This window comes from Contarinia nasturtii, unplaced genomic scaffold (assembly GCF_009176525.2).
Source record: "Contarinia nasturtii isolate CC-2019 unplaced genomic scaffold, AAFC_CNas_1.1 Cnas_scaffold_1371, whole genome shotgun sequence".
Lineage (NCBI taxonomy): Eukaryota > Metazoa > Arthropoda > Insecta > Diptera > Cecidomyiidae > Contarinia > Contarinia nasturtii.
In genome coordinates this window covers 510,498-525,392 of record NW_022198708.1, presented here as the reverse complement: position 1 = coordinate 525,392, position 14,895 = coordinate 510,498, and the positions used below count along the sequence as shown (strand labels likewise).

At 34.1% G+C, this 14,895-nt stretch overlaps 1 protein-coding gene across 1 annotated transcript; it reads left to right on the top strand.

The window, feature by feature from the left end:
* The first annotated feature begins 1,678 nt into the window (after positions 1-1,678).
* On the top strand, positions 1,679-10,115 carry LOC116345818 (hornerin-like). The gene is made up of 8 exons (XM_031775512.1): positions 1,679-1,990; positions 4,843-4,958; positions 5,085-5,452; positions 5,762-5,878; positions 5,957-6,160; positions 7,350-8,213; positions 8,368-8,661; positions 8,729-10,115. The coding sequence occupies exons 1-8, from the start codon at positions 1,973-1,975 to the stop codon at positions 9,388-9,390; spliced, it is 2,643 nt and encodes an 880-aa protein (XP_031631372.1). The 5' UTR covers positions 1,679-1,972; the 3' UTR covers positions 9,391-10,115.
* Positions 10,116-14,895: the final 4,780 nt, after the last annotated feature.

Genomic DNA, 14,895 nt, shown 5'->3' with positions numbered 1-14,895 from the left:
ATATTCAATGCGTGCGTACGATGGTTTGCTTTTTTTATAAATTATTTGTCAAATTGTTTTTTTTTTTTTGCTGAAATCGAATAGGAAACAGCAAGTGGATCGTTTGCATTTTAAATTTTAAAATTGGAACAAAAAACAAACACACACACGTGGCGAAATGTATGGAAATTTTGGATTAAAATGCGCCTGCACCGGAAGTTTCATGATTTCGATTTTTTCGATCTAAAAAAAAACTCTTTGCACAAGAATGAAACTGAGCACTAAATCTGTTGATACTCATCGGCCCACCGATTTTTCGCATGCATTTTGAAAAATGTAAGGCCTCAGTCAATATTGATGGTAATTTTAATAAATTGAATGACACCAGCTGTCATATGTCGATAACATATGGCAATTGGCCAACTACTGTACATTTACCGTAAGATATTTATTGTGCGTTAGTTCCGGTGATTGTAATTTAGTGATTTGGTGTTGATTGATTTTGACATTTTATTAACGAAATACACATTCACTTCACTGAAATTCTTCTTCATACATGGATTTGGTTGCCGGTTGTTATTTTTTTTTTACTCTCCTGTAAAGTTCATTCTCATCGTGTCGAACAAAGAAAGTGATTATATGAATTCCGCTCCCGTAAATATACTCTCCGTATTGCTCTCTCTCTCTCTCTCTCTGTATTTTTTATATGCTCAAATATTGATTATGTAATATCATTTCTGGCCACATTCATGACAATTCGAACATGTGCTAAAAACTGATTACGTGAACCAATTAATTTAAACTAAACCAATACTGATTATTATGATTATTATAAAGGTAACTTTTAACAAGTCGCGTCTCGCTTAAGAAAAGTGCAAGTCTCGGAGCCAATTATTATGATATATTTTTTTTAATACTACACAACGCGTTCATCCTACATCATAACCATACATCAAAATTAACAGACTATCGTTGATTTGACTTGTGGCTATGAATTAGACTATAGCGAGATTTTGTCACTTTTATTGTTCAAATGGATCGCTTTATGTTTGGATGAATGTTTTTTTACATCATAATCCTCGGGTCTGTGCTTCTGTTCCACTCGCATATCAAAGCATACCAATATTACAGTAATTACCATCTGATTTACATGTTTGGCCGATGGGTAAAGTGTGTGTTTAATATTTTGTGTCTTTCTATTTTATGCAGAAAGTGATCGACTTTTCAACAACAACAATAACAAAAAAAATCCCAGATCCGAATATCATAATATCTAATGACATTATTATTATGATCAGATATCATTCGGAAACATCACAAATTAGTGCGATCTTTAAAATATTTGCTTGAAACGCAATGATTCCCGAATAGTACCAACAATATAAATCTGCGCTTGCTTCGCTGTTTTAGGTAGAGATTGTGCGTCATCAAGTTATGTGGTGGTGAGATGCCACCCAATACAAGTCCTTTTGGTGTGCCCATATGTCTGAAAGTGATAAATATTACGCGGATATGGCGTGTGATTGAGTGTATGTGTGCCAGCGAGCTTTCGCACATTCACCGTACCTTTTTTTGCCGCTTATTCGTTTCTTCGTTCGATTGTGTGCTTTTTTTACGTTGTGAGTTAAGAAAATTGTACACGCGCCAAACCACTATATATAAGCCGTAACTCTTTCCAACTGAAGCATTTCCAATTTGATTACGGATTCGAGAGTACCATCACCGAGTACTCTCTCTATCTGCCAAAGTGTGTTGTTTTGTGGTACCAAACGGAAACTGATCTACACATCACAACAAATACAAAGTGATTTGGATTTAAACTGTTTTGACAAAAAATTACCGATATTGTACCGGCTAATCACATTTATTTCAAATCAGAAGCAGTTTTGTGCAGCTCTAATTCTTGGATTAATTGTGCATTGGTGAACTTATTTGTGGCAATAATACAAACAAGAAAAAGAAGATTTAAGACCAAAAAAAGAAACACATTAAAATGCAATCTACTTTGGTAGTAAGTAAATTTCAATAGTGATTACAAATAAGACGTATACATATTTTAATTGAATTGTTTAACAGTTTTCCAACGAAAAAAAAACTGTGCAATTTAAAATTGAATCGAACAAAATGAGTGAGAAAAAGAAATAAACACCACGAGAAACAATCAACAACTCTCAATTACGAAAAAAAAAATATCCGTAAAAACGACGGGAATATTGAGTTTTGCTTTTGAACACAAGCTACATTTGATCCACTCCAACCAATTTGATGCAACTATGAAAGCCGGCTTGATATAGGCTCGTGACACTATTTCAACGCAAAGTGCAATTCCGACTTTCGTGTAAAATGATGTAATTACGGTTGCGTGTTTGGAGGTTTTTCATTTTGGCCATTGTTTGTGTGTTTGTGTGTGCGCGCGCCTTTGAAAATGAATTAATTTGGAATCAAACCGACCGTCGATTACATTTAAGAAGATGATAAAAAATGCATCTTTATTGTTTTTTTTCTGTTTTCAACAAAAACAAAAATATTTTATAAATTTAATTAATCTTTTTGCATGCCTTCACCACAAAAATTATCACCGTTATATTTCTTTCGCTCTCGCTCTGTTCAAAACAACGAATATTCACTCTGACACTGAAATCATTTTAAGCGCAATGAACCGTCTCCGCCAACCGTCGCTACCAACTCAATCATCCAAAAACAAGATTGAATTGCTTTGAGAACTGATTTGATATGCATTCAATTAGCACGCTTGTAGACATAAGCACATGTTTGATTCGAATATGCATATAAAATGAGTGAATTCAATAGTATTTTGTCTTGTTTAAAAGAGAAAAACAAAACAAACAAACGAATTGCATTGTTTTGCGTGTGTGTTCATTCTCAATGGATCACGAGAAGATTCATTCATGAGTATGTTAGCAGCGACGGAAGCAATGACGGAGGCGTTAAATTGCGAATAGTTTTTTTTGGTATGCATATAAATAGGAAAATCATATTTTTTTGTTGTTGACTACCTGAAAGAACAAAGCAATTCAAATCGTTCATTGCCTTTGGTAAGAAACAAACTTTTATCACATTGAATCAAAGGCAGATCATTTTGGCGTTCAAATTCAGTGGAAACTACGGATTATATGTAATAAAAAACAACAACGGAGTATATGTAATATTCGAATTAGGATTTAAAAAAAATGTACCGACAACAATCCATCGACAATTAACGTAGGTTTTGACAATTGACAATTCAACGTATTCGAAAGCATTTATAAGATACAAAAAATACAAATTAAAAAGGAAAGATATTATCATCATCTTATGAGCGATTGGATTTATAAGCGATTGGTAATCATTATTATTGAAAGCAAAAACTTATTGCAGCATAACAATTGGCAATAGGGCGATAGCGAAACAAAAAAAAAACCGCAAAAACGCACTCCATGTCGAGAATATCACAACTCACGCAAATAAATACACATTTTTCATATTATGTATGAGATAATTATACTATTATGAATGGGTTCACTCTGTTACCCATTAGAGATGTATGATGTGCGGAAGACATATAAATTTTTCGATTGTGTATTGAAGTTTGAATTGAAGTAGATGAAGAAGAAGCCAAATCATTATATATGATATATTCGACAAATGAATGTCAATTTAATAAGGTAGCGTTTTTCTTGATTGGTGGCCAAAACCGATGTTGTTTTACTCTTTTTCGATTGTATTGTAGCAATGTACCAATACCATTTTTTTTTATTTAAACATCCAAATTGGACCTTTCACTTAAATGAGTCTACTGTGATTTATCTGTTATGTGTAAATGTGTTATACGTATGGGAAACGTGTATATCGATACAAGCACACACACACACCAGAAAGAGATTGCATATTATATGTAATATATAGATAAATGTAACAGCGCGCGGGTGCACACGTTCGCACAATCTTCGAACGTTCTCTTCTCGTTGTTGGTATTATTATTATGAAGAGCGAGAGCAACCAGACAAACGAAAGTAAAAGTGAATTGTGGAAATTGTTCTTCGAATATTATTATAAATACTCTATCCATATTAAAGAGTTGATCGTTGACTCGGTAAAATGTTCATTTGAGCAGAAGACGTAAAATGATCATCATGTCCGATCTATGTTTTTAAGTGCACAATGTTTTTTTATCAATGCAAAGAGCATGTTTACATGATCACAATAAATTATATGCTCTATCTTAATGTTTGTAAAACCAACGATCAACGGCAATCAGTGAGAAAAATCTCACTCGGACCTGTTGCTGTTCGTTTGAAAACAATTGCTTAACAACATTCGGGCCCAATTCAATTTTATAGATAACAACAGAATTCCAACGGAAATATCTGTACTTTAAAAGACGAAGAAAGATGAAAAAAATAACATGCAACACAAATTCACTACAACATTAGTTCGGAATTTGGTATCGCTGTTTGTTTTTTTTCTTCGTTTTTTTGGTCTTGCTTTATTTCTTCTTCTTCTTTTTATGGAAGGCAACAAAAGTAAAATTATCTATTAATGCACAGAGCTTATATTTTTGGCAAGTCTTGTGTCAATGGATATAAAATGTAGATTTGATTGTAGATCACAATATAAACAAGTGAAAGACTACTTTGAAAAACACTTTCACTGGTCCCCGTGTGACACGACAAATACAACGACTTAATTTCGATTTTCGTGTTACACTTTATAACTCTTCCATTCCCATTTATCAAAGTCGGAGTCAAACATTAAGATCATAGAGAGAGAGAGAGAGAGAGAGAGAGAGAGAGAGAGAGAGAGAGAGAAATTCATTCATTGATTCATATCTTATCTGTACATGTTGTGTTTTGCATATTTCAGTTCACATTTTTGCTATCGATAGTAGTGGTGAGTGAAGCTGGCTACTCTAGCGGCGGATATGGTAGTTCATTCGGTAGTATTGGACATGGTTTCTCCGGTTTTGGTGGCAAAGAGCAGTAAGAATTATAATCATTTAGCATTCCATACAATTATATATACATATGTCAACATTGTTTTTGTTTGCAATGTTATGGCATGCAATTGAGAAAATTTGTCACGCTCACGTGGTTTTTATATTATAGCGTACACATTCGTATTCACATACCAGAAACTGTACACCATTCACATAGCACTCAAGAAGTTGTTTCACATGGCTATGGCGGCCATGGGCATAGCAGTTCATCAAGTCTTCCTGCTGAAGTAATTGGAAGCATTATCAGTGGTGGAGGTTCCTCCGGTGGTCATTATTCATCGTCTTCACATGGTAGCGGTGGATATTCACATGGCAGCGGTGGATATTCGCATGGTGGCAGCCATGGTCATTCTCATGGTAGTTCATCGGGTCTTCCAGCTGGAGTCATTAGTAGCATCATTACTGGTAGCAGTGCCACTGCTGGTCATTATTCACATGGCGGTGCTGGACATTCACGTGGAAGCAAATTGAGTCCAGGTAAATATAACTATTATTAGCATACGCAAAAGCGGCTGAACACATTGATCTATATCTATCGTGGAGAAATGAGGAAGAAGGCGCACAACAAATGCAATTCTTTTGTTTTATTTCGAATCATTTTAAATATCAATGCAATATCGTGGTGACATTTTAAAAAGACGGTAGTCGATTGTGCATATTATTATGCTGTGTGCTTGCCGAAGAAAATACTTTTTTTATTCATGCTTCAATGAGCACGCGCAATATTTATAAACATATTTGACCAAGTTGTATAAACATATTTGACTTTTGTTTTCACTCTTTTAGCCGCTATCGCAGCAATTGTAAGCGCAGCAACTAAAGGCAACGGGCATGGACATGGTCACAGTCACGGTCACGGTTCGTCCGGACATGGTTCGACTAAAACAATCATCATCAAATCAGGTAGAAATGAAATTAAATTTAAGCCAAATTGAAATTTCGAACATTTTTTTTTGATAATCTTTCTTGCATCTCATCAAGGTGGAAAGCATGGTGGATCTAACTACGGATCAAGTTATCACGGCTCGGGTGGAAACTCAATTTCGCCAGGACTCTTAGCAGCTATTTCCGGCAAACATAGCTCACATGGTTCACATGGCTCTCATGGTTCACATGGCTATGGATACAGTGGAAGAAGCCATGGCGGTATTGATACAGCAACTATTGTTAGTGCAGCTCTTAGTGGTAAGTAGTCTATGATTTGATTTGGTGAACATTGGATATTTTACGGGTTTTTCATTTCATGAATTGTTTTTTTTTCCCCAAAGATTGTTATTTGTGAAACAAGGTAGATAGTATAGCGCAAATGTTAAAAATAGAAAAAATTGAGCTCGTAAGATTTCAGTTGTGTGCACAATTGATAATTTGTCATTGCCATATATCTTTGTATTATGAACTTGTATTTATGAGATAACCGGTCTACATTGGTAGCGGCAGCGGCAAATTCGCATTTTGAGAACTTTATTACATCCCTTGTCGTATACTGACATAGACATGTTTCTTATTTGTATGCATTCCGCTATTTGAATCCGTTGTTATTTACAACAATTTACTCGTCAACGCTCGGCAACCTCTTCAAACGAAAATTGCGTGTTCTCAATTTCACATAGACGATTTGTGCCTTGATTCCTATTATAACCATTGCATTTGGGCAATGATAGTGAGTGGTTTCATAGTGAAAATTAAAATCTTTCAAGTGAAGGATTATGATATAAAAAGTTCATAATGTTGTTATAGTTGGTTATTGATAAACCAACTAAGTCTCGTTTGAATTAATCACCTCGTAATTTGTAACGATTGAATCTAGGGGGTAGACACAATAGAGAATGAATGAATACCAATGAATTGTCATAATACCTATCTATTTTCAAATACGACAATTACTTAATTATTTAAAGATTACTTGTACTAAAAATGTGAATACCGTGATTACCAAATGTCAAATTGATATCGGTAATAAAGATTTCAAGTTTTTTCCATTTCGTTTTAACATTCACCATTTCGAAATTTATTTTAATTTTTTCTGTTTTCTTTATGTTATTTTTATCAAAATTGTTTTTGCATTTATTAAACCAATTGAAATAATACACTTAATAGCGTTGAAAAAGTTTTTTTTAATATTTGGAAGATAATATTCACATATGCACATTGTGAGACGTTGCTGAATGCATTGACATTTGGTCTAAAACTGAGAATACCAAGAATACCAAGAATACCAAGAATACCTTCAGTTTCGGTGAATATCTCAAGTAATATTCCATGTGTCTACCCCCTAGGATTGAATTGCTCAAAGTATTGCTTAGTCTTTTTCACGCACTGTGGCTTATGTTCATTTTATTCATTTATTTCATTTATGTTATTTCTTCATTTTCAGGTGGTTCACATGGATACAGTGGTGGACACTCACATTCACATGGTGGATCCGGAATTGATGCTGCCTCTATTGTATCTGCACTTGCATCAAGTGGTGGACATGGTGGACATGGTGGACACTCTCATGGTGGATCAGGTATCGATGCTGCTTCAATTGTATCTGCACTTGCCTCAAGCGATGCGCACTCACATTCACAATCATACTCGCACGGTGGATCAGGTATTGATGCGGCCACAATTGTTTCTGCAATTGGTGCTAGCGATGAGCACTCACAATCACATTCGCACGGTGGGTCTGGCATTGATGCCGCCTCAATTGTCTCTGCACTCGCATCAAGCGATGGACACTCACATTCACAATCATATTCGCACGGTGGATCTGGTATTGATGCCGCCACAATTGTATCGGCTCTTGGTTCAAGCGATGGCCATTCACACTCATATTCTCATGGCGGTGGTTCAGGTGTTGACGCTGCCACAATCGTTTCCGCTCTTGGGGCTAGCGATGGGCACTCACAATCACATTCGCACGGAGGATCTGGCATTGATACCGCCTCAATTGTCTCTGCACTCGCATCAAGCGATGGACACTCACATTCACAATCATATTCGCACGGTGGATCTGGTATTGATGCCGCCACAATTGTATCGGCTCTCGGTTCAAGCGATGGACACTCACACTCATATTCTCATGGCGGTTCAGGTGTTGATGCCGCCACAATTGTATCCGCTCTTGGCTCAAGTGATGGATACTCGAAGTCTCATTCTCATGGTGGATCTGGCATTGATGCTGCCTCAATTGTGTCTGCACTTGCATCAAGCGATGGACACTCACACTCACAAGCACATTCGCACGGTGGATCAGGTAAACTCATATATACACCAATTTTCCAATTATGTTTATATGATCTTTTGAAATTTGCAACCAAAAATGACTGTATTATCTCTTCTAGACGTATGCATAACCGTTTGCTTTAAATAAGTAATATATTTCTCATTATTTGGCAATGTCATTTAAGGTATTGACAGTGCAATCATTGGAGCCATAACCGAAGGTGGACAATCACATTCACAGTCATATTCCAGTCACGGCGGTTCAAATATCGAATCATTGGCACCAATTGTTGGAGCACTTGGTGACAGTGGACACAGTCAATCATATGGAAACGGTCAATCACATTCGTCAGGTGGTTTCGATGCAGTTTCAATCGTAGGTGCCCTTTCTGATTCGCATCATGATTCGGGCGCATACAGCAATGGTGGTGGCTTGGATGTTGCTTCAATTGTTAGTGCTGTTGGCCAATCGGACAAAGGTTTGTTCAATTTATCATATTCAATTGTTTCGAAGAGAATCATTATTTTATATTTCGAATTTGCTAGGATACTCATCTCAGGGTCATTCAAGTGGTGGTGGTGGTGGAGGAGTAGATGTGGTACCTTTGCTCGGTGCCATTGGAGGAAGTGATTCCGGATCTAACTCGTACAGTCAACAATATAGCTCACAAGGTTACTCAAAAGGTTTGGATACAGGTGCATTAGTAAGCGCCATTTCTGATTCACACTCATATTCAGCTCCAGCCACATCGCAAGCTTATTCGGTATCACAAAGCTACGGAACTCCATCACAAAGCTATGGAACACCATCACAAAGTTATTCAACACCAACTCACCAAACTATTTCCATACAAACCTATTCAGTTCCGGCTTCGGCTCCATCCCAATCGTACGGCGCTCCATCCCAATCGTACGGCGCTCCATCCCAATCGTATGGCGCCGGATATGCTGAGCCAGTTTCAAATGGTGGATTTGTGGGAAGCCATACATTCGGCGGTGCATCAACAGATGCCTCATATGCAACTGGCCATAGTAGCTATAGTATTGGCAATCAAAACCTTGCTACTGCAACTGGTCATGATAACTATCAAGGCCACGACTCTTATCAAGCTCCTCCAAGTGGTATTCCATATTCAAATAGCGGTGACAGTACTGTTGCAGATGATGGGTATGATTACCCCAGACCATCCGACGGTCTATCGCATTAAGCGTTCATTTCGCAATCACCAGCAATTTGGTGATATTTTAAAGTTATTTAAATGCTAGGTTTTCTAATCAATGCTATTCATAAAATCAAGTGATTTTTTGCTGCATTTGAGGGGAACGAAAAAATTGCCATTGGATGTCGAGAAATTTACCTAGGCGTGATTAATTTCATTCTCCCTCTCTTTCTTTCTCTTTCTTTCTCTTTCTATATCTAGTTTTATAATTTTCAACACTGTTCATACCTCTTACTATCCCTCTTCTTTTCTTCTTGCTCCTTCCTATTCTCTCTGCCATCCATTTCTTATTATTTATTCACTTCAGTTGAATGGATGCAAGCTGAATGCAATTTTACACTCTCTATAGCAATATAATTCATAGCAGTTTTGATTCATCGAATCAAATTAATTACTCACGGGTACATATTCACATATCTCACACACTTCTAAAGCAACAGAATTCAGCGAAATATCATATTTTTTCTATTTCTTTCATACTTTACTCTTTCCATCTTTTCATTTTCACGCATCTATCATCCTCGAACTATTACCATTTCACATTTTTAGTTACCAACCACTGATTCTGATGTTGAAGTCGTTTTCATAACGGTATCAATATCAATTGCGTGTAACGAATTTGTTAAGTTTTTGTATCTATTTAAATTTATTAATTTAATGATATGCAAATTAGACTGTTTCTTGATAAAATAAAAATTTGTTTAAAAAATAAATAACTTTCTTCGATTTCTTTCTTGTTCAGCAAAATATTTTAATATTCAACAGTTTGGCATCTCTTTTTCGTGATATTTTAATAATCATTTACGATATTTAATCGTAATACGAACTAAAATTCGTCGAAATATTACTATTAATTCACGACAAATGTTAAAATATTAATGCAAAAAAAAAAAACGATTTCTTATATTTCAATATTCATCCAAAAAAATGAAGAGGTAAAAGTAATGAAAGTGGCAGAAAAATGTTAAAATATTTAAATAAGGTCGATCATCTAGTCCGATGGTTATTTTATCACCTGGTAAAAAACAAACAAAACAATTTTTGATTTTAGACCGTAAATCGTCTTAAAATTGACCGACGAAGCAGATTTTTTGAAAAGATGTGAATCAACTTCAATCAAATATGTCAAATAAATTCGTTTAATTTTTTCGCACATTGAACACTCATAGTAAATAAATGTAATTTTGTTATATAATATAATAAATATAAATTTGTTTTGCCCTGATTCCCCGGGAGTTGCTTTCTTCTTCAGACTTACCTGAACCATAATTTTCTTCGAAGAATTAAGTTTATATCTGAAATTCAACTCAAAGAAAATGTAAATAAATGCCCTTTGTTTTTATATAAAAATGACATGTTTTTAATCAGTTCTATTACAAGTTTTCATATGAGGTAGCATAGTTTTAGGAACATCATCTTCAAAACAATTATGTGAATTTGAATTAATAAATCGATGCAATATAATTCCACTATTAAATGAATTCTATCGTTTGAAGAAAATCATTTTTGATGCAAATAAATCTTAAGAAATAATTAAAACAAAGAAATATGTGTAGATCTTATTTTCTTGTTTTTTGAGTGAAAAATTAAATTCTGACTGTGGAAAAAAAATGAATAAGAAAAACAAATGTTGGATTCAAACATAGATTCTCACACATCGAGTACAGTGTGAATAGAATGGTTGATGTATTTTCAATTAATTCTTATGCACTGCGCACTGTTTGAGAGTCTATGGCGTCAAAAGATTTGTCTCTTATTCATATAAGTTAAAACTATTTTGTTGGCGATTTAGTGTATTCAGTTATTTCATTTACTCAAATGCTAATATTTAATTCATTAATACTTTCTTTGAAAACAATCAAGTGTGAAATTGGTGTCTGACATATGGTAATTTTCTAATCTTAATTAATCGATTTATGGGGCTTTGCGTGTTTCTCTGTTGCATTACCATCCATGATGAATAATGTATACCACTTTGCGTTTGCATTAATCCAGAGAAACGTTATTCGACAGTGAAGAATCTTCTTTTATTTGATGCTCAATCGATGATTTTTCGATGTATAGTCTACATTGTAGACCCTGAGGCAACCAATATAGTAATGAATTCGTCGATCCACGCCTGAGTCGTTTCACTGAGAAACAATGAAGGGAATATGATCTGTAAAGATAAACACGCAAACCGTTATTTAAAAATCATTGAATAATTTTCGTTTTACACATGTATAAAAGTTTAAAATATTTACAGGAATTTGGTAAGAAAAAAGGTAATTTTCTGATTGTTATTCACCGATAAGTTAAATAATTCGATGACATAAACTCGGAGATAATGATTTCGAGAACGCCCGCACTTTATTGCGATGAAATATTCGGAACATAATTCGATGCTTTCTTTGTGTCCGTTAAATAAGCCAATTAAAATAAAAAAATCACTAACTATTGAATTTTATGATGAAAAAATGAAATAAAAAAAGAAAAAAACTTAAAAGCAAGATGCCACTCGGTTCAGTGTAGACTGTTACTAAAATGAAATCGAAATTCTGTGTAACACTTGTGCTTGGCGTGTATAAATACTCACGCACACCAAAAAAAATAACAATATTTCGAAACAAAACCGCCCCCGCATTAAAATTACTATAACTTTTACCACCGGCTAAAATACAGCATGTATGCAGCATATCCAAGCAGCTGTCTCGCCATAATTACTAAAAAACCTTCTACGCATCACATTCTCAGATAGTCAGTAAAATATCCATTGGAAGGACAAACAAGGAGATCCATTTTGAAGTGGTTTTACGATCACTGTATGTCATATTAATTTATTTTATGAATTTAGATTTCTTTTCATTTAAATTGCGGTATTTTTTAAATTTGACTAGAAATTTTTATAAAAATGAAATAAACAAAACAAAATTATTGGAAATGAATAAAGGAAGCAAACCAAAATGAAATGAATATCGATTTTCTTTGTCATATTTGAATAAAACTCACTTTAACAAAACACCAATACTACTCGTACTTTGATAGAAATGAATATTTGGTAAGTAAAACCAAATACAATACGCTCAAATTTACCTGTGCCATTACCATATGAGCAGACGTGGTATCATGTATGCCTGTGTGCAATTGTTAAACATTTGTCTTAAAAAATATCGTTGATTTTCATTTTTGCCATTTTTTCGGGAAATCCCCCGTGAATTTTGAAGGACATGCTCTGCAGAAGAACACCATCGAAGTAATGACTTTATGATGATGTTATTTTGAAGGTACATTTTAGGTACAATTATTATCAGCCATAAAAATTTTAAAAATATCTTTGAGTTTTATTTTGGCTAGTTGACCGGCAAATTGAAGTGCCCCGAAATTTGAACCCCAAATATTAGCCAAACGAGTAAGGTACAATTAAAAATAAATTGCGGTACAATTAAGTACATTTTTGGTACAATTATTTAAACCTAGTCCCAAGTTTCGACTTTCACATGTGCGGACATTCGAATATACATCCCTTAACAATACACTCACATACACTCGCTTCATACAACAACCACCCTTCGAAGCGCCAAAGTATTACTCTTGATATTTAAAAAAGCAGCCCATTTTTTTCTTTTTTCTATATTGATCAATAACTTATTCTAGAATTTATTCTGACATTTTCAATATTTTTGTTTATTATTCGGTTTTTGATTCATCGATTGGAGAAAATGAAAGATAAACAGCAGATCACAATTATTTTCTTGATCTACTGTTCATGATGCTGTTTCATTGCTTAAAAAAGAAATGCTAATGAGTATTTTCCCTGATGGAGATGAAAACGAAAAATTACTGCAAAAAAAATTTCTTATACTTATGACTTTTTGACCCCTTTAGTGACCCCCTTCATATCCCTTATTTACAGTAAATCGTATTATCTCACACAGTTGTTTTGTGTTAAAGGTAGAATCACTTTTCGCTGTTTACTTCTGCAATACATAATTTGATATTTTTCATTAGATCGCCATCAACTTTTACCGTCGCCATACTACATTTCTTAAACTGGTTCAAACGACATGTTAAATATACCAACAATTGCGCAGCGTTTCTCATTAATTTCGAGCACAACATTATTTCGTTATTTTAAATCAGGGCCTGATTATCAGGGAAACAGTCACTGTCTTAAATGCACTTCAGGATTATGTAATGTTCTTAACCATGAGAAAATTGATAATTTTTGGAATGAAATTATTACAGCTGAGCAACGATCAGGGACATCTTTCAAATTCACAAATTTGTGGATGTTGTTATCAGATAATATATTTAGCTGTCGTCATCTGGATATTACAGCTCATCTGGATATCGTCAGCAGATGATATGAAGTGAAAACAATAGAAGTGATTGTTATAGGTATATAAGCTTGTTATATACTTGTATTACTATAACAATCACTTCTATTGTTTTCACTTCGCATCATCTGCTGACGGCATCCAGATGAGCTGAAATATCCAGATGACGGCAGCTAAATATATTGTCTGGTTGTTATTGAAAAAATGCTTTAAACAAATTGATATTAATTCATAATTTTTTACCCATTTGTACTAGTAAACATCAGACAATATATTTCGATTTTGTCATCTGGATATTTCAGCACATCTGGATAACGTTAGGCGATGATACTGATTGATATAGTATACATATAAAAATACTACCATAACTATAACAATCACTTCTATTGTTTTCACTCCGTATCATCGCCTAACGTTATCCAGATGAACTGAAATATCCAGATGACAAAATCCAAATATATTGTCTGGTAAACATGTAATGCATTAATCATCAATATTGTAAATTATAATTATACAGCGTGAAGCCCAGTAGTTTGCACCATCAATCATAATATAATTTTTTAATAATAACGCTCGCCAATGTGATGTTGTTACACTCAATAAATATCACTATAGTTGGGTTAAATATAGCCAAATATATTTTGTTTTTTTTACGATATATTCTCATGCTTTATACTAAAGAAAAGTTGAGCTAAAACAAAAGAAGTGGTTGTTCATTATAAGTTATAACAATAACTAACAGCTAAACAAGACTATGGGGTCTGAAGAATCACCATCATCAAAGAAAAAAATAATAAAACATTAGTTTGAAAAGAGAAAAATCATCTTTATTTGTTATAACAATGCTGTTTCGTTGTTTTATTGACTGTTTGTTTTGGTTACTTCACGTTTTTAAGTCGAAATAAATCTAAATAAGAAGAGTGTTTATAATTTGTTGCTGAATATTATAAATTTATTTCATATTAACAAATAGAACATCTCGAACAAAATACTGTGTGTGTGTTTTTTTGCAAAAAAATTGATATATTTTTTTTGCTGGATTATGTTGTGTTAACATTTATTACTCACAGAAAAAGTGGAGGCGGTTTTTCCGCAAATTATTGTAGCAACAGCAGAGCTGCAATAAAAACGTGTTTCTTGTAGCTTATTTTGACAGCTACGTACAAGTGTGTGTGTT